The sequence below is a fragment of the Sebastes fasciatus genome, chromosome 5, assembly GCF_043250625.1.
Source record: "Sebastes fasciatus isolate fSebFas1 chromosome 5, fSebFas1.pri, whole genome shotgun sequence".
In the NCBI taxonomy this organism is placed as follows: domain Eukaryota; kingdom Metazoa; phylum Chordata; class Actinopteri; order Perciformes; family Sebastidae; genus Sebastes; species Sebastes fasciatus.
In genome coordinates, this window is record NC_133799.1 from 30,584,578 (window position 1) to 30,610,897 (window position 26,320).

At 40.6% G+C, this 26,320-nt stretch overlaps 1 protein-coding gene across 2 annotated transcripts in view; it reads left to right on the forward strand.

Annotated features, from left to right (window-relative positions):
• orc1 (origin recognition complex, subunit 1) overlaps window positions 1-16,215 on the forward strand; it is a 303,843-nt gene extending 287,628 nt beyond the window's left edge. The window contains exons 7-19 of one of the 2 annotated variants that reach the window (XM_074636380.1): window positions 2,672-2,782; window positions 3,070-3,132; window positions 5,103-5,210; window positions 5,318-5,570; window positions 5,670-5,776; window positions 6,114-6,215; window positions 6,959-7,130; window positions 8,850-8,957; window positions 12,254-12,403; window positions 13,317-13,436; window positions 13,525-13,694; window positions 13,774-13,861; window positions 15,701-16,215. In XM_074636380.1, coding sequence (XP_074492481.1) covers window positions 2,672-2,782; window positions 3,070-3,132; window positions 5,103-5,210; window positions 5,318-5,570; window positions 5,670-5,776; window positions 6,114-6,215; window positions 6,959-7,130; window positions 8,850-8,957; window positions 12,254-12,403; window positions 13,317-13,436; window positions 13,525-13,694; window positions 13,774-13,861; window positions 15,701-15,895 — 1,747 coding nt within the window. In that variant the 3' untranslated portion in view covers window positions 15,896-16,215. The remainder of the gene's footprint in view (window positions 1-2,671; window positions 2,783-3,069; window positions 3,133-5,102; window positions 5,211-5,317; window positions 5,571-5,669; window positions 5,777-6,113; window positions 6,216-6,958; window positions 7,131-8,849; window positions 8,958-12,253; window positions 12,404-13,316; window positions 13,437-13,524; window positions 13,695-13,773; window positions 13,862-15,700) is intronic. The other variant, XM_074636381.1, reaches the window with a different exon arrangement.
• Window positions 16,216-26,320: the final 10,105 nt, after the last annotated feature.

Genomic DNA, 26,320 nt, shown 5'->3' on the forward strand with positions numbered 1-26,320 from the left:
AAAAATGTCTCTGCAAAACTAAAACATCATATTTTTAGCCGCGCTAGCAGCACGTCTCCAGTGAGGACGGTGTCTGTCTTTTAAGTAAAACATCTCAGCCACTAGTAGATGGAATGGGATGAACAGACATTTGTGTTCCCCTCAGGATGAATTGTAATCGCCTTGGTGATCCTCAGACTCTTCATCTAGCGCCATCATCAGGTCAACTTTTAAATGTATCCAGTACTTTGGTTTATGACCAAATACCGGCGGAACTGATGACATTCAGCTGCACTTTGTGCTTACCGCTAATTGGCAGATGTTAGCATGCTGACGTTAGCATTTAGCTCAAGTATAGCCTCACAGCAGTTAGCATGGCTGTAGACTTTATGTGCAAAACAATTTAGCGGGTATAAATGAAAGACTTTCACCACCTGTAAGACTGCCATTGTTATACATACTCCGTAAACGCATGTACTGTAAATACATACATAACTATAGACTGTCTGTACCAGATGCTTCAACTAAGTGAGCATAGACACCCAGGTTAATAATCAGTTAAAGGGACTGTTTGTAACTTCTTACACGTATAAATCATCCGGGTCGGTGTCCCATGCGCGCTCGTGTGTGGCTACGCTGTTCAGCCTCAGACTCCAACACAAACTACACAGAAGCACCAAAACCGCAAAGTTATATCTAGTGAAGCCCGTCTGTTAAACAGTGTTGGCCGCGGTCGGAGAACGCGGGGGAGACCGTAACTTTGGTCTCCAGGGCCGGAGTCTCTGCTGTACTCTGCTCCTCTGCCTGCCTGCTTGCCTTCACTCAGCTCGCTCCACCTCACGTGCATGCGTGCACACTGGACACAGCAGAAGACTTCGTAGCTCTGAGAATATCTAGTGAATGTACAGGGGACGTTTGTGCAGAAATAACTGCTGCAGCTCCTCCAGACCAACAGAGGTTTCCCGTGTCTTGTGAAGTGACGGGGCTCCGCAGCAAAAACTTTATCGTCTCCGACCGCGGCCGGAGGGAGACACCGGCACCCGGTCGGAGACGATAACATTTCTTAACTAACATAACTTCAGCCCCAGAGGCTGAAGCAGGAAAAGCCAACACTAGGGTCAGCATTGATTCATGGAGAGACCTTCGTCTGGTCAGCTAACATTACTGCCAAGCAGCTGAAATATAGAGTGATATTGTGGTTTTAGCTGACGTGTGTAGCCTCACTGTGTTGAGCGATGCTCGTTCACGTCTATGTAGAGCGAGCGAGCGAGCGCGAGCCCGACGCTGACTTTCGTTGACTTAACGGCCACAGGTGTCGCTGTTAACAAGCATTTCTGATTCTAACAAACAGTCCCTTTAATCATCACTACTTCATCAGCCTGATATCCGCAGACAGCTGTTGGCTAGCGTTGGCTACCCAGCAGGTAGCGATAGCTAATGTCTACATTTTGACTGAAAGTAACCATTTTTGTGCACATTGTAACAACTAAATCTCTACGATGTAAACCTTTGCACATCGTGCTAAAACTAAAATCTGAATTAATCAAACTATATCGCCCAGTATGGAGGATGAAAAATGACTTAAGTATAAATAAATAAATAGATGCATAAATGAATACAGGAATAAATAAATAAATAAAAGAATGAATAAATAAATAAATGCTGAAATAAATAAATAATTAGGGTAGCACGGTGGTGCAGTGGTTAGCACTGGCGCCTCACAGGTTCGCAGGTTAGAATCCGGCTTGGGACCCTTCTGTGTGGAGTTTGCATGTTCTCCCCGTGTGAGCGTGGGTTTTCTCCGGGTACTCCGGTTTCCTCCCACAGTCCAAAGACATGCAGGTTAGGTTAATTGTGGACTCTAAATTTGCCCGTAGGTGTGAATGTGAGCGTGAATGGTTGTCTGTCTCTATGTGTCAGCCCTGCGATGGACTGGCGACCTGTCCAGGGTGTACCCCGCCTTCGCCCAATGTCGGCTGGGATCGGCTCCAGCCCCCCCGCGACCCCTAACGGGATAAGCGGTTGCAGATGGATGGATGGAAATAAATAATTAAATACGTACATAAATAGACCTCCAACCTCAACATACAAACACATAAATAAATTAATAAATAAATGTACATATATATGCATACATACATACATAAAATAAATACATGATTAAATGTAGAAATGCATTTATTTATTCTTTTATTTATTTATTTCAGAATGTATTTATTAATTTATTTATTTCTGCATTTATTTATTTCTGTATTTATTCCAGCATGTATTTATTCTTCAACAACATCATATCCATGTCCTGTTTTCAGAAATCTGAACATGTCCTTAGGAGTACTCAGAAACCACTGTGGCATGTGAACCACTGATCCAGGTTTCTAGATCTGCCATGTGGACAGGTGTGTCCTCAAATGGAGTCATGTCGTAGTTAGTCAGTAGAATAAAAAAAATACAAACAATGTGATAAATGTCTACACACTGACATGAAAGTTAGTAGAAGTAGTTTCATCTCAGTCTTCCTCAGCAGATGGAGCTCTGGAAAAAGCTAGCAAATTGACCTTTTTTCATTTCCAAGCTGAAGAATGAACTCTCAACCTAGTTTTAAAGTGGTTAAAACAGGTTTTAAACTGGCTTCAACCAGAGATAACCTGTTTAAATGTAAAGACTCACTAGTGCCTCCTCTGTTGGATTAAAGTCCTCAGCAGGGTGATGATGTGATGGAGGCAGGGTTACCGACCGGCTCGGTTAAGACACCCAGAAGAAGAACTGCCACGCCGAGGAGAAAGTATTTCACCAGGGAGCAGAAGTGAGTCAGACACAGAGGCCTGGTGGTTGTAATCACTGTAGCTATATAATGTCTATGAGTCCTGGAGCACAACAAAGTGGTGTCAGAGAAAACCTGTGTGTAGGTGGTGATTAATCAGTTATTATTTAGTATCTTTATATTCTTTGAGGTGTGAGTCTGCACAGCCGGGTGAAGTTGTTTTAGTGCAAAGAAACAGTCACTTATTAATGATTAATGGGTTTGTTTGTCTCTTATTAAACACACTGATGTAACCCAATAACCTAAAAATCCAATGTGTCTTCAAACAGAGCCACCACTCCGTCTCGAAAAAAAGAACCCAACACCCTGAAGGAACCGGCCCTGGGAGTGCTGTGAGTACATGCATACACTCCTTGTAACTGCAGAACTTGCCTGAGAATCATGAATCATCATGCAAACAGGAGCTGCTAATAGATCATTCGGCATACTTTTTTAATGGGGACAAATTGACAACATGTAAACAAATATACAGTAGACTAAATGAGCGGTGCTCAAGTCTCAGCTAATTCACTGACTCCATGTTAAAATTATACCTCCTGTTTACATCCCCCAAAGCACACAAATTGTGCTCAGAATGTCCCATCAGTATCAGGTGTATCGCCTTGGCATCGTGGTGCATAAGAGAAAATAAAAGCATGTACTGCAACAGTCAAGAAACATAAATAAAATGGAAAAATTCACAATGAAAATATGAAAACTAGGGCTTTCAAAGTTAACGCAATAACGTGTTAACACAAATTTGTTTTGTGATTTTTCGGTTGTAGCGGGCTCAATTTTAAACTAGAAAACCTAATGAAATCAGTGGTACCAACCATGTCATACTAGCTTGTTGTGAAGGAGGCTAAATAACGCTCCAAACTTGTGCTAAATTTTGGTGAGGAAAAACTGGCAAGGCCATATTCAAAGGGGTCCCTTGACCTCTGACCTCAAGATATGTTAATGAAAATGGGTTCTATGGGTACCCACGAGTCTCCCCTTTACAGACATGCCCGCTTTATGATAATCGATGCAGTTTGGGGCAAGTCATAGTCAAGTCAGCACACTGACACACTGACAGCTGTTGTTGCCTGTTGGGCTGCAGTTTGCTATGTTATGATTTGAGCATATTTCTTATGCTAAATGCAGTACCTGTGAGGGTTTCTGGACAATATGTGTCATTGTTTAGTGTTGTTAATTGATTTCCAATAATAAATATATACATACTTGAAATAGAATCCAGGAAGTCTTGCTGGATAAATCGTCCTCAAGTGGTGCAGACAACCATGGGAAAAACTAAGGCACTCCGTCTCCAGGTGAAAAAATATACAGTGATTTTGTTTTCTGAGCATAGGCAATAAAACCGACCAACGCGTATGGACTCTAGGTCTTGCAGTCCCTGATGAACGCGTTGGTCTGTTTTATTGCCTATGCTCAGACAATCACTCACCTGAGGACCATTTATACAGCTAAACTTCCTGGATTCTGTTTCATGTACTTTTACCTGCCTTACTAAAGAGCACCTGTCGTGTCACCAGCCACCGGAATCAAGCGGCGCTTCCTTCCTCTGTTTTAAAATATATACATACATTTGCATAAAGCAAGCATATTTGCCAACTCCCATGTTGAGTATTAAATACTTGACAAATCTCCCTTTAAGGTACATTTTGAACAGATAAAAGATTTGCAATTAATTGTGATTAACTATGGACAATAATTTGAATGATCACGATTACATATTTTAATCAATTGACAGCCCTAGTAACAACTAGAGATACGTTGGTGTGCTGTTCACACAAAATCCCAGCCGCCCCTCCTCGGGATGTTGGAGGACCGGGCCGGGTGCCGCGCCAATCAGGAACCTCTCCGCCTCGGCAGGTGGAACCAATTCCGTACAGGGGACCACACATCCTTATTAACATAAACCCAGTACTAAAAAGCGAGGTTAGACATGAAGAAATTGTCAGCTGCGGCCGTAACACCGACGCTCTCCTCTATCATTCATAAACAGATATTTGCCCTGTGTGGAAAACTAGCAGACATGCAGACAAAAAAATGTATTTAAATGTAGTATCACACTTTAAACAGTCCTGGTTGAGGAGATTTAATTCCCACTGAGTCTTGTGGCTGTACCAGATACCAACAGGCCACAGCATCACCTGAATATCTTGATCGCCAACACAACACGTGAAACCTCCGTGAGCTCGACTCATTGTCACATCAGTTAAAATAATATCATTTCCCTTTTCCACTTGACTCTGAGAAATCAGCCCATACCATCAAAATATGACAGATTTGATACTGTTGATGTGCGATGTGTGGACAGGGCTGAAGAGGATAACGAAGACTCCCCGATGCTGCCGGTAACCGCCACACCGAGGAGCTCTAAGAGGAAGTCGGCCCTGCTGGTGTCGTCTCGCATCAGAAGACAGCTGTGAGTGCAGCGAGGCGGTCGTTGTGACTGAGTTTTCAGTCCACTGATTTATCAATTCATGAATTGTTGTGGACGACTTCTGAGTACTGAAGTGTCTGTTTGATCAGGAATCTTCTGGACAACAAGCAGGACCTGAACTCCGATGAAGAGGACGAGGACGAGTTTGTTCCATCCAAGAAGGAGCTACAGAGCAGCAGTGAGGATGATGATGATGATGGGGAAGAGGAGGCAGGGCTCGATAGTGATGAGGAGGTAGTGATTAAAAAGGGCAGACATGCGGCGGCAGGGTTTAATACTCCCCGTTCAAAGCAGAGAACTCGCTCCTCGACCCGAACGCCCCGAAAAACTCCAAACAAGAAGGTAAAAGTCCTGAAAACATCTAAAACGGAGAGAATCTGGTTACCTTTTTTTTTTTTTTTATCTCACCTTGTGTCCTTTAACTGTTTCCTGTATCGACAGGTCACGCCAGGCACGCCACGGACTCCGCATCGCGCCACTCCCAGCATCCCCAGCAGGTCGCTGCCGGCTCGACAGCCTGCTAATGTTCTGGAGGAGGCCAGAACGAGGTGAGAAGCAGTTAATCGGTGACCTCTGACCGTCATCTATGTACACTACTCATTTGTCATCTCCTGCCACAAAAGCTTGGTTGGGTTCAGTGCAGTCAGATGGCAGAGAGGACTACTTTATATGTTTGATGAATGGTCTTTCATGATTTTAGTTTGTAGATAGTCCTATATTTACTTCTTTTAAACATCACAAAGGACCAGAATTTATTTATTCATTTCCCAAGATTTTATTGATAACAAAATGTTATTCCATCAGTCAAGCAGAAGATCTACAGAGTGAACTGAACCTGTGTATTAATGTCAGTTAATGTTAATATGTGTTAATGTGTCTCTTCAGGCTGCATGTGTCCTCGGTGCCGGAGTCTCTGCCCTGCAGAGAGCAGGAGTTTCAGGACATCTACAGCTTCGTGGAGAGCAAGGTCGTAGACGGCACGGGGGGGTAAGATCCAGATCCAGATCCTGATTCTGATCCAAAGGTTCACATGTTCTCAAAGTCTTTGACTTGTGACCCGGTTTGTCCCCCCTCGCCTACAGCTGGGTGTCGAACATCAGTGCTTGTTGAATACAAACCAAAATCTGAGAGACAGTTTGCATGTGACCCTGAGCTGTGAGCACTTTGTTTACTTCTCTGATTGTTTAATTTTATTAGTTTTTAAAGTCCTCATGAGGTAAAACTATCGAGTACTTCATGAGGAAACACGGGGGAAAAAACCAAAGCTTCTACATTATCCTCCAATAAATGATAGTTGAATTATTGTTAATGTGCCAATCATTTAATTTCTGCCAATAATTACATCCAATAGCAGCAGTTATTAGATTATTATGTTATTATATTAATTGCATGGCTGCCTGTAAGCACTTTAAGAATCAGTCAGTAGAAACTGCTCAGTCTAAAAAGTGAAGCCTGAAATATTAGAAAATCAGATGAGCATCTTTGCGTACTCCCATGTTGATAAGAGTATTAAATACTTGACAAATCTTCCTTTAAGGTACATTTTGTACAGATATAAAATTGCGATTAACTATGAACAATCATGCAACTAATCACAATTAAATATTGTATTTTATATTCCTCTGTATACCATAAAAATCCAATTCAGGACGCTAGTTTAAACAATTGCACAGATTGATATGACATAAGCTCAGACTGTATTTGTTATGTTGTTGCTGTTTCTGTCTCAGGTGTATGTACATCTCAGGTGTGCCAGGCACCGGTAAGACGGCCACAGTCCATGAGGTGATGCGCTGTCTGCAGCACGCAGCCGACGTGGACGAGATCCCTCCTTTCCACTTCGTCGAGATCAACGGGATGAAGATGACGGATCCTCATCAGGCCTACGTCCAGATCCTGCAGGTGAGAGCGGTGTACTTCACTTCACCTCTTCACACTTCAGTGCATGCACGTATTAATGATTAGCTTAAAGAAAATGCCGTACATTGTCTATCGTTATCTTTTCGTCGTTAAACCTGCAACACCTCAGCTGCTGCTCCTGTTTCTGTACTGCAGACAGACGTCCTGTCAGTAATTCCTCGGCACAGCATTTGTTTTTATCTCCTCAATTTCCTGCTTTTTCAGCCTATTTTTAGTTGGTTTGGGACTATTTCAAGTAAAGAACTGTGCTGTTTTAGGTTTGAAATTTGAACTCAATAACATTATGCATCCACAAGAAACAGAACAAAAATTGGTAGAATTTAAAAAAAAAATATATATATATATATATATATAAATTATAAAAATAAAAGAATCCGTTAAATTATTAGATTATTTTAAAAGAAAAAATTATATTTCCTCTGTGTTTCACTTTGGCCAGCAGGGGGGGCCTGCAGTCCACTCGGCGCCTCTTCTATCATCTATCAGGGTTTATTTTGAATGTTTAAAAATTACATGAAATCTGATTTGAATAATCAGAAATCTGATTTGAATATTCAGAAATCTGATTTGAATATTCGGAAGTAGAAATGTTTCCGGATTTTGAACATTTACAGGATAAGCACTCAGCAGTTGAACCACATGTTGTGTTATGTGTTTTTTTTATTTGACTTGTATCAGAAGGTAATTTAAGTTTTTCACCCACTTTTCTGAAGAGCATCTTCTAGCAGGAAACACAGCAACTAAATCAACTCCAAAATGGGTTTGAATGGATCTGATCTGGGTGTGTTGTCAAACAAAAACGTTGAGCTTTAAACAAGCTGGTTTCCTTTTAAACACGGTTCCTAAAGGTTTATTGAAAGAGTCACTCCACCAATTTTACACATGAAGTTCAGGGTTATGTCACCTTGGAGACGACAAAAGTTGAAATAGAAATCCTGCATTATAAACTAAGGTGTGTCGATGCAACCATGTCTCCTACAAAATGACGTGTATTACGTGTGCGATTCATCGTGATTAACCATGGACCATCATGCGATTAACTGCGATTAAATATTTTAATCGATTGGGAGCCCTGGTAAACGTCACGGTTTTGCTTAAAATGTCTATGTTTGTTACTTTATTTAAAATAAGTCAATGTTGATTTTAAGTTTCACACGGGACATGAGCAGCGGTCGCCTGGGAGAAAGTCCGGTATTTATTGATCCACCCCTCCCGTCTGCCACATAACTTTCATTAACAGTTGCTCAATATGCTACGTCACCTGCTCTGTGTGTCACTCGTTGTAATACGTCACTTACTGCCGCCCTACACAGACTATCATTACAAACGTAATGATAGTTACGTAATATGATATGGCCATTTAAGAGGCAGGATATAATAAAGACCCAATCCAGTTGTTTTATGGGAAATGTGGGATCCAGTGTTTTGGAGTTTGACCAATACGAGGGACTAACAGAACAACAGATTGACAATTCTTTTTTTTTGTCTCGTGAATCCACAACCTTGACTAATGCTAGCAGTTTCCACCTGCTTCCAGGCTTTGTGCTAAGCTAGGCTAAACTGGAGATGAAACTGACGTTTTCCCATCTAACTCTGGAGAAGGCAAACGTCAATCTGTTTCTTTAATTATAGGAGTGAATAGTGTCCCAGCGGGATTAAAACATTGTGTGTTCACTGACTGACCGGTCTCTTCTCTCGCAGAAACTGACGGGTCAGAAGGCCACGTCCGACCACGCAGCAGCTCTGCTGGAGAAGAGATTCAGCAACCCTGCACCCAGAAAGGAGACTACCGTACTGCTGGTGGACGAAGTAAGAACTCTATTTCATATTAAAGTTAGAGTTGGTAAGGATAAGTCAAAAATGTTCAGACTCAAACCAACAGTGAATGTATCTACTAACAAGTATTGTGTGTGTGTGTGTATCAAATCCTGATATCTCTTCTTCCTCTGTGCTATAGAGCTCCGTTGTTGTCCAACAACTATTAAAAAACACAATACAAATCACACGTTGAGCCACACTGTCGCGCTGGGTGACGTGTTCCTTTATTACAATGAACACACACACTGTAGTTTGTTTTGACTCAATCCTACATACACCGTCCTGCAGCTCACTAGAACACCAAATTTGAATTAATCCACCACTGAAAATAGTCCCAAACAAATGCACTATTTCCTCCTGTTTGTTTGATGCAAACTACAGTGACCAGCTGTTTTAGGAAATTACTTTAAAAAAAAAAAAAGATGAAACTATATATTTCTGAGGTGTTGAAGATTTACGTCTTCAGTCGGAAAAAAACAAGCTTGGAGTAGAGATCCACAGACAGGAAGTCAAAGTATTGAGAGTAGAGCTGTCAATGGATTAAAATATTTAATTGTCCATAGTTAATCGCGATTGCAAATTAATCACACGTGTTATAATCTGTTCAAAATGAACCTTAAAGGGAGATTTGTCAAGTATTTAATACTCTTAACATGGGAGTGGGCAAATATGCTGCTTTATGCAAATGTATGTATATATTTATTATTGGAAATCAGTTAACAACACAAAACAATGACACATATTGTCCAGAAACCCTCACAGGTACTGCATTTAGCATAAACAATATGCTCAAATCACAACATGGCAAACTGCAGCCCAACAGGCAACAACAGCTGTCAGTGTGTCAGTGTGCTGACTTCACTATGACTTGCCACAAACTGCATGTGATTATCATGAAGTGGGCATGTCTGTAAAGGGGAGACTCGTGGGTACCCATAGAACCCATTTTCATTCACATATCTCGAGGTCAGAAGACCTCTTTGAAAATGGTCATTCCAGTTTTTCCTAAATTTGGCGCATGTTTGGAGCGTTGTTTAACCTCCTTCGCGACAAGCTAGCATGACATGGTTGGTACCAATGGATTCTTTAGTTTTTTTAGGTTCATATGATACCAGTATCTCCACTCTAAAACTGAGCCCACCGCCGCCATAAAAATTGCAAGTTGCGTTTAAAACAAGCCTACAGAAACACAACACCAGTGTGGGAAGAAACCTGTGCATGAGCCCCCAAATATGTTCCGGCCTCTCAAACAACCAAAGGCTCTGGAGAGACCGAAGCATATAAAAGGACGCCAAGAGACTGTTGTGTGAAAATAACACAATCAATTTATTTTAAATCAGGACAAAAGTAACTATCAAAAATGTAACTGAGCAAACAAAAAGGTTGGAGATCCCGGTTAAATGAACAAAAGAAGGGAAGTCGCTGGGCCAGCCACGCAGTGGGCCGTCGCACCCAGCTCATCCCTCTGAACTCAAAAATGTCTAACTTTAATAAAAATATGTTGAAAAAAAAAAAAAATGTCAAACTTAAAACAAAAGCACAAAACTTAACTACCGCAGATCTCCAGCCCAAAAACAAAGTTACAAACTAAATGCTGGATAAAAAGTAATCTAAATCAAAACAACTCAACAATGGAGACAAGAGTCTCCTGAGCAGTGCTGCCGGCTGCAGCCTGAGTACCAGAGAGTGTGCGCCATAACGCACCGTCCCTCCGCCCTTTTCTTATCTCCGTTAATCAGGTGATGAACTGATTAAAACTGAAACTGAGAAAAAGTAGGTCAGAAGGAGGGGAGACAGAGAAACAAAGAAAGCCCCACGTGTGCCCTGTGGCACATTAAGGCCCACGCGTAACATTAAGGCCCACGGGTAACAGTGGTTAAGAAATGATTGCCGTTAAAACAAATTTGCTTTAACGTGTTATTTTTGCGTTAACTTTGACAACCCTAATTGAGAGACAGAGTAATTGTCGGTTTCCTCTTTTTAATGTGAAGAGGAATTCATGAGTGAAAGAGACACTTTCTTACTACACCTCACATGTACAGTACTACTACCAGCTTCAGATTTTTGGAAAATTTAAATACCGAGAAAGTTCAAACATCCAAAATCTGCAGAAAGAGAGTATGACTTCATGATTTTTCTGAGAACATGTAGCACTGTGGTTAACCAACAAACAGAGTGTTGTTTCCATTCGTTATGATTTAGAATTGTTCCAAAACCAATACCCGTATTGGAAATGTGTCAGATGATGCCCAAAATTCGGTATCTGATATCGGCTAGTTCGCCTATGCACGCTCTCCGATACCATAATTTAATAACCCAGAAAAAAATCAAGTTGTTTAACCGGAAATCAATTCTTATTCACTGGTTCAAAACAGTAGCCTTTACTGTGCTGTCGCCCTGGATGCCTCATGGCTGCCACTGGCAACTACTGTTTTAGAGCAGCGAAGAAGAACTGATCGTCACATGACGATAGCAAACAACAACACTTTGTTCATGTTTTGCAAAAGGTTTAAACTGAGCCGGGCTATACAACAAAGATAGTTATGTGTGTGTGTGTGTATATATACATATATATATATATATATATATATATATATGTATATATACATATATATACATATATATATATATACATATATATATATATATATATATATATATATATATATATATATATATATATATATATATACATATATATATACATTTTATTTTTTTATTTTTTTTTTTGTGTTCCGGCTGGTGGGCTGTGCTTAGTATTTCCTCAGCAGATCTCAACATGGCTGCCGGGTCACAAACTTTCTTATTTTAAAGCTAAACCGTACTCTACAAGAGGATTCTGAAAACATTTGAAGTGAGAAATAGTCATTACAGTAATAGAATATTGATTCATATTTGATCAGCGCTGCCTAGTTTGACCGTTTGGTCGGAGTTTGTGAGTGATTGACAGCTGCTCAGAGACGGCAGGCTCCAGCTCGGCTCTGATTGGTTGTTTTCCTCCGGTCTGTGAAATCTTGCAGTTGCCGTTAGGAGCACCGGAGGACACTGAGGCACATGATTTTTTTCAGATTACCTGTCTCATGCACTACTGTCAGGATATAGTGACCGCTTTATAAAAATAACCTTTTTAATCATATTTGCTCCATTTTCTACCCACTGCAGCTTTAAGTGTAACTCTTATGATTTCTACACATTCATATAAAAAAACTCAGCCCTAATGTTTAACAGGAGGTGGATGTCATCAGGAGACAGCAGACTAATCCTCTTTAACCCTTTGTGTCCTGTAGTTGGACCTGTTATGGACCAGGAAGCAGAACGTCATGTACAACCTGTTCGACTGGCCGACGCGGCGTCACGCCCGCCTGGTGGTGCTGACCATCGCCAACACCATGGACCTGCCGGAGAGGATCATGATCAACAGAGTGGCCAGCAGACTGGTGAGGGAGCTGCTGAGCCCTTTCATAGCTCTGTTTCCACTCTCACAGCTGCTCTGGCGTCTTATCCAAATACACTCATACGCTATGATGTGCATATGATTCACAGGTTTCACAAAGCAAAGGCACATTGTTCATCCAAAAACTTCTTCTGAGAGTGTTTACTTCAAATGCCAGGGGATAGTGAATAACGGGAGCGGGGCAGTGGGCGTGGAGATGTGTGTGTGTGTGTGTGTGAGCGAGTCATCAGAAGCACATCAAAGTCTCATCTGACATGGTGTGTTTTCTCGGTAGCCCATCTACCGTACGCACCGCTGTCATCGCCATCAGTTTATTGGCCATGAGCAGTGGAAAACAAAATCAATTACTCAACGATAATAACATACTCATCACGTTATGTTTTGAACACACCTGATGCACCTCAGCAGCCCTTAATGTTGGATCAGGGCTGAGCATCAGCTGGTTCAGGTGTGCTAGAGTAGAGAGAGCTGGAAATGGGCATGTAGGGGGTTTGGAGGTCTGGAGCTGGGAACCCAGGGTCTAGGCTATACGCTAGAATAAATATGATTAATGAAACCAGACTTAGAAGTTTTCTGAATCTGCTCTATTGATTTACAGAATCTGATTTCACATGACAAACATTGCCAGGAGAATTAAATGTTTAGAGGAATGCTGTGATATGTGTAAATAATCAAACAATTACTATATCAAGTTTTGTTTTTTAGCTTTTAAGTGTTAGCTATAGTAATAATAATGGTCCAAAAAGGTGTAAAATTGCATAGTGTTAGGTCAAAAGCATTCAAATTTTATTGGGAGTTGTCCCCCAAAACCCAACACCAAATTTCTACTACTCCTTTGCCAAAAGCGAAAAATCCTGACGTGCTACATGATGCTCCGTTTGTCTAAATGTTTCTAGGGTTTGACCAGGATGTCTTTCCAGCCGTACAGCTTCAAACAGCTGCAGCAGATCATCATGTCGCGGCTGAACAAGGTGAAGGCCTTCGAGGAGGACGCTCTCCAGCTGGTGTCCAGGAAGGTAAAACCACCGGGACGTCTTTCCACATCTCCTTACATGCGCTTTTTCACAGGTCCGTTCACTGACAAGTCTTCCTCTCCCCTCGCAGGTGGCCGCTCTGTCGGGCGACGCTCGCCGCTGTCTGGACATCTGTCGCAGGGCGACGGAGATCTGCGAGCACTCTGCCGCCGATCCTTCGGCCACGGGATTGGTGGGAATGAGTCACGTGATGGAGGCGCTGAATGAGATGTTTTCCTCCGCCTACATCACTGCCATCAAGTGAGACTCTCACTTTGGTCACGTTAATGATGGAGTTGTAAAGGTGTGATGAGATGAAGTGACTAATATGTGTCTTCAGGTGTGCATCACTGCAGGAGCAGCTCTTCCTCAGGGCGGTCATCGCTGAGTTTCGGCGGTTGGGGTTGGAGGAGGCCACCTTCCAACAGGTAAAAACAAACACACAGAAGAGTAAAAAAATAACTAGAAATGCAGACTATCAACCTTCACATTCTGCAGTTATACACTGACATCTGTGATTAAGCAAGAAGCAAAGAAAACAAACAATTGAAGAAAGAAAAATACAATATTTCCTTCTGAAATGCAGTAGAGAATTTCAGCTCAGAAACCTCCTTATTGTCAATCTACCTAGGAAAGTCATCCATTCTCTGAATGCTCTGGGTCTCTAGTTTGTGGCTGTAAAGTTTCATGAGGCTGTGATTATCCTAGAGGTCACCACAGGTCATTTTATACAGTGAGGTCAAGTTTAAAAAAAATAATATGAAATGGCTACTTTGGGACTAACATATTCACTCATGAATACAATTGGGCTCATTGGATCCTCAAGAGTCTCAGCTTTACAGTCATACCCACTTTATGCTACTATAAATATATTATTATACACCGATCAGCCATAACATTAGGTCAGCATGGGTAGGTCCTGACCACTGCAGACCGGGAACATCCCACAAGAGCTGCAGTTGTGGAGATGTTCATAGTTCAAAGTTCAAAGTGTTCACTTGCTGTCTAATATACCCCCCCCCACTGCCAGGTGCCATTGTAAGGAGATAATCAATGTTATTCACTTCACCTGTCAGTGGTCTTAATTTGATGGCTGATTGGTGTATATTATCTATTTATAACTCCAAGACTGTTTAGGGACCCCAGTATGCAGAAATATTCAAATTCACCATTTCAGACAAGCCGAAAATAACATATTTGTACTGCATGCTAACAGTTGCATGTTTTTTTGCCCATAGGTTTTTCTAGTTTTATATTATACCAGTAGCTTCACTCTAGCTTTAAGCCTGCTACAACCTCTGAAAGACAGAATAGCGGCCGGGCCCGGTCGCGGGCTGGTGGATTTCAAAGAGGAAGTCTTTTCAAAAATTACATTATTACAGACATGTGAACTAACCACAGACACTCAGCACTTTTTTATTATTGCCACACAACAGTATTAGTGGTAATTATTTTTGGTAGAAAATGGTAGCTCAGTTCCAGTGCAAAGAAAGACGGACGAAAACAAGCAAACAGATATAAACCATTACAGCAATGTACACAAAAAGGAAACGCATGAATGTGAAAATATATGATTTTCAAACCGTTAATCTGGCCCTGCACACAGACGGCTCTGTGTAGTTCATAGTGTGGCATCAGACTCTGTACACACTATAGTACTAGCAACAGAAATGTATCCCAACTAGAGCTGTCAAACGATTAAAATATTGAATCTCTATTAATTGCACATTTTTTTTATCTGTTCAAAATGTACCTTAAAGGGAGATTTGTCAAGTATTTAATATTCTTATCAACATGGGAGTCGACAAATGTGCTGCTTTATGCAAATGTTTGTATATAGTTATTATTAGAAATCAGTTAACAACACAAAACAATGACAAATATTGTCCAGAAACCCTCACAGGTACTGCATTTAGCATAAAAAATATGTTCAAATCATAACATGGCAAACTGCAGCCCAACAGGCAACAACAGCTGTCAGTGTGTCAGTGTGCTGACTTGACTATGATTTGCCCCAAACTGCATGTGATTATCATAAAGTGGGCATGTCTGTAAAGGGGAGACTCGTGGGTACCCATAGAACCCATTTTCATTCACATATCTTGAGGTATACCTTTCTTTCTTTCCTCCCTCCCCCTCCTTCATTCCTGTTTTTTCCTTCCCTCTCTAACGTAATAATTGACCCATGGTCCGGTCTGCATCGATGTGGTCCTGAAGCACAGAAACCTGAGTAAATGTCCTCCCCTCTGTGTGTGTCTGTGTCCCAGGTGTTTGTGCAGCACCAGGCACTGTGTCGGGTGGAGGGTCTGCAGCCCATCAGCGTGTCGGAGGGCCTGGCGGTGTGTCAGCGTCTGGGAGCCTGCAGGTTACTGCTGCTGGAGCCCAGCCGCCTGGGAGTCCTGCAGCGAGTCCGCCTCAACGTCAGCCAGGACGACGTGCTCTACGCCCTGAAGGCCGACTGAAGGAGGGGTCCTCTTCAGACTCCTTTATCTGAACCACGTGAGACATTAAACCTCAGTTATACCAACTGACATCAAACAGAATTTTAAACCTTAAATTATTTAGCGCGTAAACTCCTCCAACTGCTCAGATTGAGACGGAGATCACACTTTGAGCAGAGGCAAATATATGGAGTCAAAGATTTTCCTTTTTAGTTTGTGATGTCCCCAGTTTAAAATGAGATTTTTCTCTTTCTGGAATTATTTTTAATGTTGTATAGTGCACCTTATTTTTTATGTTTCAATACCTGAATATGCAATAAAACGCCATCTTTAATATGAAACGCCTTTTAGTTATTTTTCTTGCAGTGATGGTGTGAATACCAATATCAACAAAACAAAAAAGAAACAATGGAACATATTTTTTTTTCATAGACTGCATTTGCTGTTATTGTGTATATACAGAGGAGCAGGAAGCAGAAGCAGATACAGCTGCGCTAGCATTTACTCATGTTTTCATATTATTTTACCAAGCTGCAACTGACACATTAGCACCTCTGTGTGAATGTGTTGTGGAATGAGTAATTAGAAGGGTTAGGGTTAGGTTTTAGAGACCCCATTTCCTGTTAAGATTATGCAGAAGTCTAATTCATTTGAAAACAACAGACTTACCAGTAGTCACAACAGAAGTCACAGCAGCTCAGCTCTGCTACACACCTGAGATTGTATGCTACAGGACGTTTCTGGAAGAATCCAACAGTTAAAAGGACAGTTTTAAAAATGTCCTTTTAACTGTTGAATCTATCAAATGTTGTGTAAATAATCCAGCTCTTCTGAAATCGTTTTAATCAGTTATGGTAACAGACTCTCTCTCTCCACCTCACGACACTCTGTATTTTGAGTGTAATTCATTTGCCAAAGAAAGACAAAACACACCACAAACAAAGTTAAAGATGAATATGACTGATAGCAGCATTATTATTATTTTATTTTCTAAACCTATTGCGATAATATCATTATCATGAATTCTTTTGGCCCCTATAATTTTGCACTAGTGTAGCAGCTGTAGAATGGTTGCTCGTAGATTGAAAGAAACCACTCGGACCAGGAATCAGGATCTGCACATTTATTTTCCTATAAAGAGCAGCACAGGGCACAGTCAACACACACACACACACACACACACACACACACACACACACACTCAGTGGCAGGCTCTTTCTCAGTCCCCAGTGCACAAGCTGTCCATGCTTTGCCTATGTGTGATTTGTGCATTACACATATAACAAAATAGTTATAAATATAATATGTAAACATAAAAAAATACAAAAGCTACAAGTGTATTTAAATCAGTAAATACAACAAAAGTCAATAAATAAAATGTATAGCACCTGAAATTAAATGTAATACTTTTAATAGGTTTCTAACCCTCCAGTTTACATGTAAATAGAAGCATTCCTTCATAAAATAAAATAAAAGTGCACTGTAAATAATTAACTTATCTTCATATTACGCTACTCAACTAATGCAGTCCTTCCTAACTACACAGGAAAAATATACAACCAACAATTAAACATCATAACGCACCTATAAGGAGCAGCACAGGGCACAGTCAACACACACACACTCAGTGGCAGGCTCGTTCTCAGGCCCCTGCAGCAGTTAGAGAATATGCAAATGAGCGAAAAACTCCGACGGAGTTAACAGAAGTAAAAGTCGTATTTTGGCCGTTCAAAACCAAATGACAACCTCAGAAACATATTGACAACGATGCATCATTGCATTTGCATACAGTTTAAGCCAGAATACACAACTTTTAAACATGCTAGCTTAAGCAGAGGAGGAAGAGCCTCACAACACATCTTACCAGTGCACAAGCTGTCCATGCTCTGCCTATGTGTGATTTGTGCGTCAACAATTAAAGCCGCCCTGCTACAACAGGTAACTCGGAACCATGAAAAACATGAATTGAATGTTCTAGTTCAAGACCTTTATTTGTCCCCTAGGTACTGTCTGAAATTATGGATTCTGCTTTCTTTATCAGCTGTTTGTTGTTGTACAGTTCAGACAGAAATTTCTGCTGAGTGCCGATGATTTTGCTGCTGATTTTGATCACCCATGTTAATGAGTTTTTCTGTTTGAGGTTGAGGGATGCACACCAGCAAATAAAAGCAAAAGTGTAAACTGACTCAATAAAAGATTTATAAAACAGTGTCATCAAGGATTTCTCAACCTGGAACTTGGTGTGTGAATGTGTGTGAGGTATTTAACCATCTTCTGGTCGTGTGCTTTTCAGTGAATTTTCTCTGTTGCTGTCAGGAAGTCGATATGGTACACTGGTTTGTAAAAGGAAAGCCAAGATCGTTTATCCCCTCTGCAATCAGATTATTGAATGCTTAGATTTTATATTTCTTATGGACTTTTATCCTTTTACCGTCACAGATCCTTTTATCCTTTATGAGACTGATCCTTCTGTTGTTTTTGTTCAGTCTTTATTTATTAGTTAGTCTAATTTACATCAGTAATCGTTTTGGGTCCTGTTTTATATATATTTTTTTAGCTTACATATTGTTGTCGTTGTGTGTCACTATGTTTCATCTATGTTTTTTTTTTTATGTACAAGCTGCTCCAAACCAATTGCCCCTAGAGGGATTAATAAAGTTGTTTGAATTGTTCCATGCGGAACACTAAACGGCGTTGTACGTCGTGTGAAGGGCGGCTGGTCCACGCGAACGCTCAAAGGGAGTGTAACCGGTATGGAGAGGGTGGAGGGCGGTGGTTTGTTTGTTTTCTTGGTCTCCAGGGCCAGAGTTAACCCCCTTCACTTCACTCAACAAGCATGGAAACAAGACACCGGAAACCTCCGCTGGTCTTGAAGAGCTGCCGCATTTATTTCTTGCACAAACTGCAACTTCCATCGAACATTCACTTTATATTTACAAAGCTAGACCAACTCTCTTCTGCTCCGCTGCCCGCTTGCCTTCACTCACACACACACACACCTTGTTCTCTCATTGTCGCTCAGCGCTCCTGATCACGCCCACAGAGCCTCTGCCGCTCCCAAACCACGTGGAGCTGGAGGGGCACTGGATGTATAAAGACAGGAGCAGACGCGCAGCACTTCACTGCATGCTTCCTGTTATTCATTGGTATATAACTCTCCGTTTCTTTCTGGACATTCTCTTCAACACGCACAAGCAGCTGAACCACAAGGTTAGTAACATGTCTTTGTGTTCAACTTAAAACTGAAACCCTCGGTTAGAAGAAAAAATAAGAAGTGATGCTGAGTTAATCAATGACAACGGCGTTTTCTTGTGTGGTGGGACAGATGATGATGATGCATGTGATCAATGTTAAAACCACTTTGAAAAGTTGTTTAAAAAAAACGTACCACTCTTTGGGGTGAGAACTGAGAACCAGCTAGTCTCAGTGACATTTGACCAACTTTACAGGAGAGTCAGAAGAGGAGAAATACTGTACTTTGTTCTGACTTTGTTTATTAAATTAAATCTTTAATATGAAAAGTTCATAAACATGCGGATGACAATGTACTTAAATTAACAAGATGTTGGCATTTATTAAAATACATGTTTTTTTGTTTTTAATAAAATGCATTGACATGAAGAAAAAAATTGTCAGGAGGACCGTTTTAGACCTCTTCCTACTAGGGTTTTTACACCTCTTTCGGTGCGAGCGAGCGTGCGAGCATCAGATAGTTTGAGGTTTTCCTAATGAAGATGTCCTCCTACTCCGTGAGTTAGCGAACAATGAAACCGCAGCACTTTTATGAGAAACCGCCTGCCTGGCTCTAAACGTGTAGCGCAACTGCAACCCTATTATTCACTCAGGAACTGACAATCAATATCAGCCTCGCTACTGTCTGTAATAGAGAGTGACATCACTCGTAGTAGGCGCTATCTTGACATGTTTTCACGCTCCATTCAGCAGATTTCGCTCGGTTGCTGTATGTTAGGAAGAGGTGTGTAAATCTTGAACTTTAGCTATTTAAAATTCTTTTGAAAATGTCACTAAGGATGTTTCACTTTAATAGCCTACAAAAATCGTCACATTTAATGCATGCCACCAGTTTATACTAACCCTAACTGAGTCCCCATCATAACCCGTATGTGGAACGGATTGTAAAAACCCTCAATGAGCCAGACCCACACGGCCGTAATTGGGGGGGTCATGCATGGGTGGGATGTCATGTTTTTTTTGTTTTTTTTAGACAAATCAGTACATTTGTATCCGTCAAGAACTTGAAAACAATAATTCATACATTCATTTCTTCCCAGTTAAATTACTGCAATGTACTCTAATCATGCCTCACACAACTAAACCTAAACCTCACTAAACTTCAGCTGATTCAAAATGCTGCAGCCAGACTCGTAAACAGTCCACCTGAGGTCTTTACTACGAAGTGAGTTCAACATACCATGGAGATCTAACCCGGTAAGAAGTGATCCACCTTCGTAGAACTGAAAACCCCGAGTTAACCCTGAAGTTACCTCGATAACCACAAATCCTACAGGCCTACAGGCCTACAGTAGTTTTCCTGCTGCTCACTTGTTTATTTATGTGTTGTGGTTGAAGGCTTGTTGCGGATTCACACAGCCTTTCTAACATGAACAACATGCAGCTTTTAACCATCAGATGCTTTTTCCTGAGATTACACTCTCTCTCCTCTGACTAAACGTCATATGCTGCAGTCAGGATGTTGTAAAGGCATCATGAAAGTCTTTTGCACAAAAGTGTAATTAAGTCTAATGCTGCAGTTTTATTGGCTGATTTAGAAAAGCATTGCATGCATACATTAAGAAAATCACATATACATACTTTTTAGTTGTTTTTTTGTTTCAGTATTTTGCAATAGGCCTATAGTTCCTCGGATATTTTTTGAAGCACTCTAATATTTTCATGTTTGACCTTGGTCACCTCTGTGTGGATATCAGACGCACATGTGCTGCTTTGAATTTGCTCCCGCGACGCTGACGCATTATGACACATTATGACCAAGTGACGCATTAATAATAGGCTATCTAATCTAATTCATATTTATTTTTATTATTTCAACAAAAAATAAAATAAATGCATGCTGTCTGTGCTTATTTTGCTCCTTCAATTAAAACTCATCTTCCAACACATCCCTTAAATGGGATCAAGTAAAACAATTTACTAACTGACCTATATATTTACTGACAGTACACGTTAAATGTATTTACATGATAAATACATGTATTGGTATCATTAAAACATCTTTCTACGTGTCGTGTCATCTCATACCCAAACCCTCGCTGTTATTGTGGAAATGGTCCGCTATGTGGTGCGCACCGCACGGAGGAAATGCACCAGGACAGGCCCACCGGGGATCCTTCCACACCGGGCGAGCGGCCGGTATTCATCAGTTGAATCCTCCGTGCAGACATTACCGACCCGTAGAGAACTGTCAATATGTTGTCGGTTCTTTATGAAACTGTGGCGGGCGTCATTAATGGGAAACACTCCAGCTGCACTGTAAACGATTGCTGTTAATTTGCAGCAGGATTTCAACAGTATTAACCTGCTATTGCTAAAAACTGTGCTTTACTGTTAATACAAAAGAAAACCTGTTAAATTTCGCTCATAGGCCGTTTTTTAACTGAACTATAATGCATTCTTAAAAAGCAGCACTTTACTGCTGATCATCTGTCTAAAGTATCATCAGTAACAGTTTCATGCAGTATTTGTAGAATTCTGGGATCTGATCTGCACATGTGAGGCTTGTACATTGTACATTATTGTAAAATCAGTGAATTAGCTTTATTGTTCTTCACTCACATGTTGTTCTGGTTTGCATTCTGTGCTTGTAGCTATAGACAGACATTTTTGGGAAAAGTGTCAACAAGTCTATTATAGCCTTTTTCCTAACAAGGGCCTTTAATCGTATTTAGTGTGACTATTCCTATGTCTGTAACCTGCTAAGTCTATTCATCTAGGCAAAACATAATGTTTATTAAAATGTATGTAAAAAATACAACCTAAATAGTGCATTAAAACAAATCAGTAAGACAATGTAAAAGAAAGGTGCTATATAATGTATCTTTAATCAGTAAATTAACTGTAAAATACTGTGAAATTAATAAAAAAAAAAAAACACTATTTTTCATTAACAGTACAGAGCTGTAAATTTCAGCTACAGTATAATAATGTTAATTTTACAGTAACATAAAGGCAACCCTGCTGCCAGTTCTTTACTGTTATTTTACTGGGAAATTCTTAACAGTGTGATCAATGAGAAAGGACGTTACCTCCAGAGGGTCCGACTCTACCCCAAATCATAAAAATAAATATGGTGTAATGGAACTTCCTCCTGTATATGATAAAGTATGATGATAGTGAAAATTAAAACAAAGATGATAGAAGTTGAGTTGATTATCTAGATTCACATGATTTGATTTATTTCCACTGAATGAGAGTGCATTTACATAAACCATCATTGTGGCAGGTCTTGATCGTTGAAGTGAATGTGTCAATAAATAAATGATAAATAAGGGTTATCTACAAAAGTTCTGATCAGTCAGGAATAAACGTGGTTTAAAATATTAATAGCTATTTACTGACTGTGTGGGATTATAAAATCAATCAGGCAGACAAACTCATTAAAATATGCAATAATTGAGATTAGTCTAAATAATAGCATAGTGGCATTAGAATGTGCCAGAAGTCACCAAATTTGAGATTTGGATATTGTCAAGCCGCCGGACCCCCCTAACTGGCTACTGTTTCTCACTGGCTGGCTACTCCATATCCTTGTGTAAAAACCTGATCAGGGGCTAAAAAAAAAAATAGAAGCCAGGGTAAAGAGAGAACAAGAGAATGTTAGGATCAGAGAGGCAATGACCACATTTCTGGCCAAAGACAGGTGGGAAGAAGCAACAGGTGGTGTGGGTACTTTCTCAATGTATAGGGGAAAAGCTGATAATATATAGCCTATATAGCCCACCATAAACCAGTAAAACTGCAGTGGCATATTAAAAAACAACGCATCAGACTGTTTTTGCTCTTAGAGCTGTTTCTTCTGTCACACAGATGTGTAGAAGAACTTTTCCTGTAGTGTACATGTGAGTCATTTTAAGATGCAGTGTGGGTGTTACCAAGATCAGCACCACTTGTACTATTCCACTAGAGTGGTATGCTCTGCCTCCCCTCCTAGAGTGATATATGTTCCTTTACCCTAATGCAGTGTGCAGTCCAGGAGGAGAGAAGGGGAGATAAGAGGTCTGTGTTAGAGTAGTTTCTCCAATTAGGCCCAAAAAGGCTGTACTGCCTTTGTTTCAACTGCTGTGTGCTTCCATTGAACTGTAAGTATATCACTATGGTGTATATGTAGTATATTATCACGTTTATGTAATTCTTGCTCCCTTTAATTTTTGCTGCTCATGCTAATTAAGCCCACTTAAGAGCAATTGAGTGTCTGCTATACTAGTTTCCACCTGTGTAGAGCCTGTTTTCAATGTTACTGCAGTCAATGTGCCTCTGTTCTGTCATTACCCATTTGTTCACTTGTTATATTACTTAGTCCGTAAGTTTTGTCAGGTAATATACTCATAAGTTAGTTCTTTGCTTTATGTACAGTGTGTAGTTACAATAGGGGTTATATACCTGAATATTGTAGTAGTTCATAGTTGCCTATAGCTGCCAGTTTGTTCCCTTTAATGGGATAACTTAGTGTAGGTAGCTGGTACTATTGTGGCCTGGTCCACCTCGTGACAGTTTCTGTACATAGCGGCACATGTCATTTAGTTCCTTAAAGTGCCTGTCTTTTTTTTTTTTTTTAACTTTATTGCCAATAATACAAGTTAACAGGCAATTTATCATTACATTTATCATAACTGTCTTTAATGGTTTTTATTTTGTTTTATTCCTCCCTTTTCAGAAAACACACACACATATATACACACACATAGACACTCACACACATCAATAAATGCAATAATAGAAACCACAAAGGTAATCCTGTACATACTGTCAAGCCAAGCTCTGCAATAAAGTTTTTCGAACTGGACCTGCTGGACTATTTGTGATTTGACCAGTCACTTCAGTGGTGGGTGGAGATTTCCCGGAACCCAAGTTATTGAGAGGAGCCACAGTCAGCCATCCTCTTTCTTTTAGTGTGTGTGTGTGTGTGTGTGTGTGTGCGCGCGCGCGCGTGTGTCATGTCAGCTTCCGATTCAGACAGATGTAGAAATAAAAGGAACTTGATGTCTTATCTCTTGTCCCCTCTGTCTCTCAGGATGGACTGCTTCACCTCATCTGATCCAGCTGCACTGAATGCCACCCTGCTGTATGACTTTAATGAGGACCAAGAGGATTTCTGGGTAAGAAGCAGTCAGGACCTCCCTCCCCCTCCTCCTCCTCCTCCTCCCCCTCCTCCCCCTCCCCCTCCTGACTCCCGCTGCCTGGTCTGTGTTGACCAGATCGTCCACGCTGTGTGCCGTAACCTGACAGACGGTGTGAAAATGACGATGGAGGCTGGAGGAGACCGGGTCAAAATCTCAAAGAGTGGTAAGAAAAATTTCAAAACCAAAGTGTGTGTGTGTGTGTGGGGGAATAGAGGTTTAGAGTAGGATTAGAGTTTCCTTTATCCTGGTGACTTTTAAAGAACAGTAAACAAAGAAACAGTAAAGCTTATGGCGTATACACGCTGTACAGTCAGTGCCAGAAACATGTTAAGATAACAACAAGGAAAAAAGGTGTGAAAAATTGCCATAAATCGTGAGAAACACAGGAGAATTCTGACCCTGGGAAAAAAACATGAGAGGGCAATGAAAAACGCGAGTTTGTAGCCGACAGACTGTTGCTGGAGCTCGGCTTCACAAAGATCTACCGGGTGGAGAACCCCTTCGACTTCATGGAGAACATCTCTCTGGAGGGAAAGACCAACTTCTTTGAGAAGCGCGTGGGCGAGTACCAGAGGATGGGCGTGATGTCCGGCACCACGGACAACACCCTCAGTCACACATTTCAGAAACGTTCTCATTGAACGAGTGGAACCACTCGGAACCACTCGGAACTACATGTACAGAACTCGTGTTTTTTAATATCAGGATGACGGCCGCTCAGCTCACAGATGGTCGAAAGACTAAATGAGCTTATCAGCGAATCGGAGCAGAGACGGTGAAGGCACTGCAGCCCAGGGTCGGTCCACACACCAGGTTTATTATCTGGATAACTGAGTAAAATGTATAAAACAGAGTTAAACTCGGCAGGTAACCTGGTAGAACTCGGATCAGAACCCTGTTTGTTTTTTTTATATTTATATATATATTTTTTTATTAGAATGTTTTTATATTGACCCAATATGTGGTGTTTGTTTTAGTTTGTACAGTTTTGTAATAAAATCAAATCTAACTATGAAAAAAAAAAAAAAAAAAGAAAAACGCGAGTCTCCCGGGAAAATGGGGAGAGTTGACAAGTATGGATAAGAAGCTCACAGATTTCTGAGACAGTTTGATCCCACTGAGAAAAGTCTCACTATTTATTCACTATTAACGTAATAAGAACCGGGGCCAATTTTTTATTTTTTTTTGGTTTTAATGTCATTGCTCAAAAACTTGTTATGTAGGTAACTTATATTTGTGTTCTACTTGTTAACAATCATTCAATTTTTGTTTCAATATTATTAAAGGTCCCATATTGTAAAAAGTGAGATTTTCAGGTCTTTTACATTATAAAGCAGGTTTAAGTGCTATATAAATACTGTTAAACTATCAAAACGCTCAATATACGGAGAAATACACACAGCCCGTATTCAGAAATTGCGCGTTTGAAACAAGCCGTTAGGATTTCTGTCCATTTGTGATGTCACAAATATACAATATTTAGACCATTACACGGTTTTAAACGTAAACATTCTAAATGTGTCCCAGTTTATTTCCCGTTGCAGTGTATGTTAATAACATCAGCTGACAGGGAGTAAACGTGGACCCAAACTGTTGCCTAGTAACGCAATTTCGTTGCAATTCCATTGAAATGCACTAAAACTGAGCGTTTCAGACAGAGGGTGAATACAGGTATAGTCAGGCAGACAGTACGAGGAAAATAATGTGCTTTTTGAACATTACAGCATGTAAACATGTTTTTGTAGAAACACAAAATACAAGTATGAACCTGTAAATGAGCATGATATGGGACCTTTAAGTTTCAATAGGTTATGTTGATTTTCAGCAAATATGGCAGTATTTCCTTTAGCGCTGACACAGCACTGTGGAGATAGGTCTGGCTATGTGAGACTAATATGGCAGTATTTAAGGTTAAGACAACTTCTGATTCATAGACATTGAAGATCTTGAAAGCATGAGAAATCAGCTCTTGGCGGGACTTAAACCTTGGTCCCCAGATTGGAGAGGCAAGAGGCTTAACCACTGGACTCGGCCATAAAATACATGAAGAATAGAGTCTACATAGACA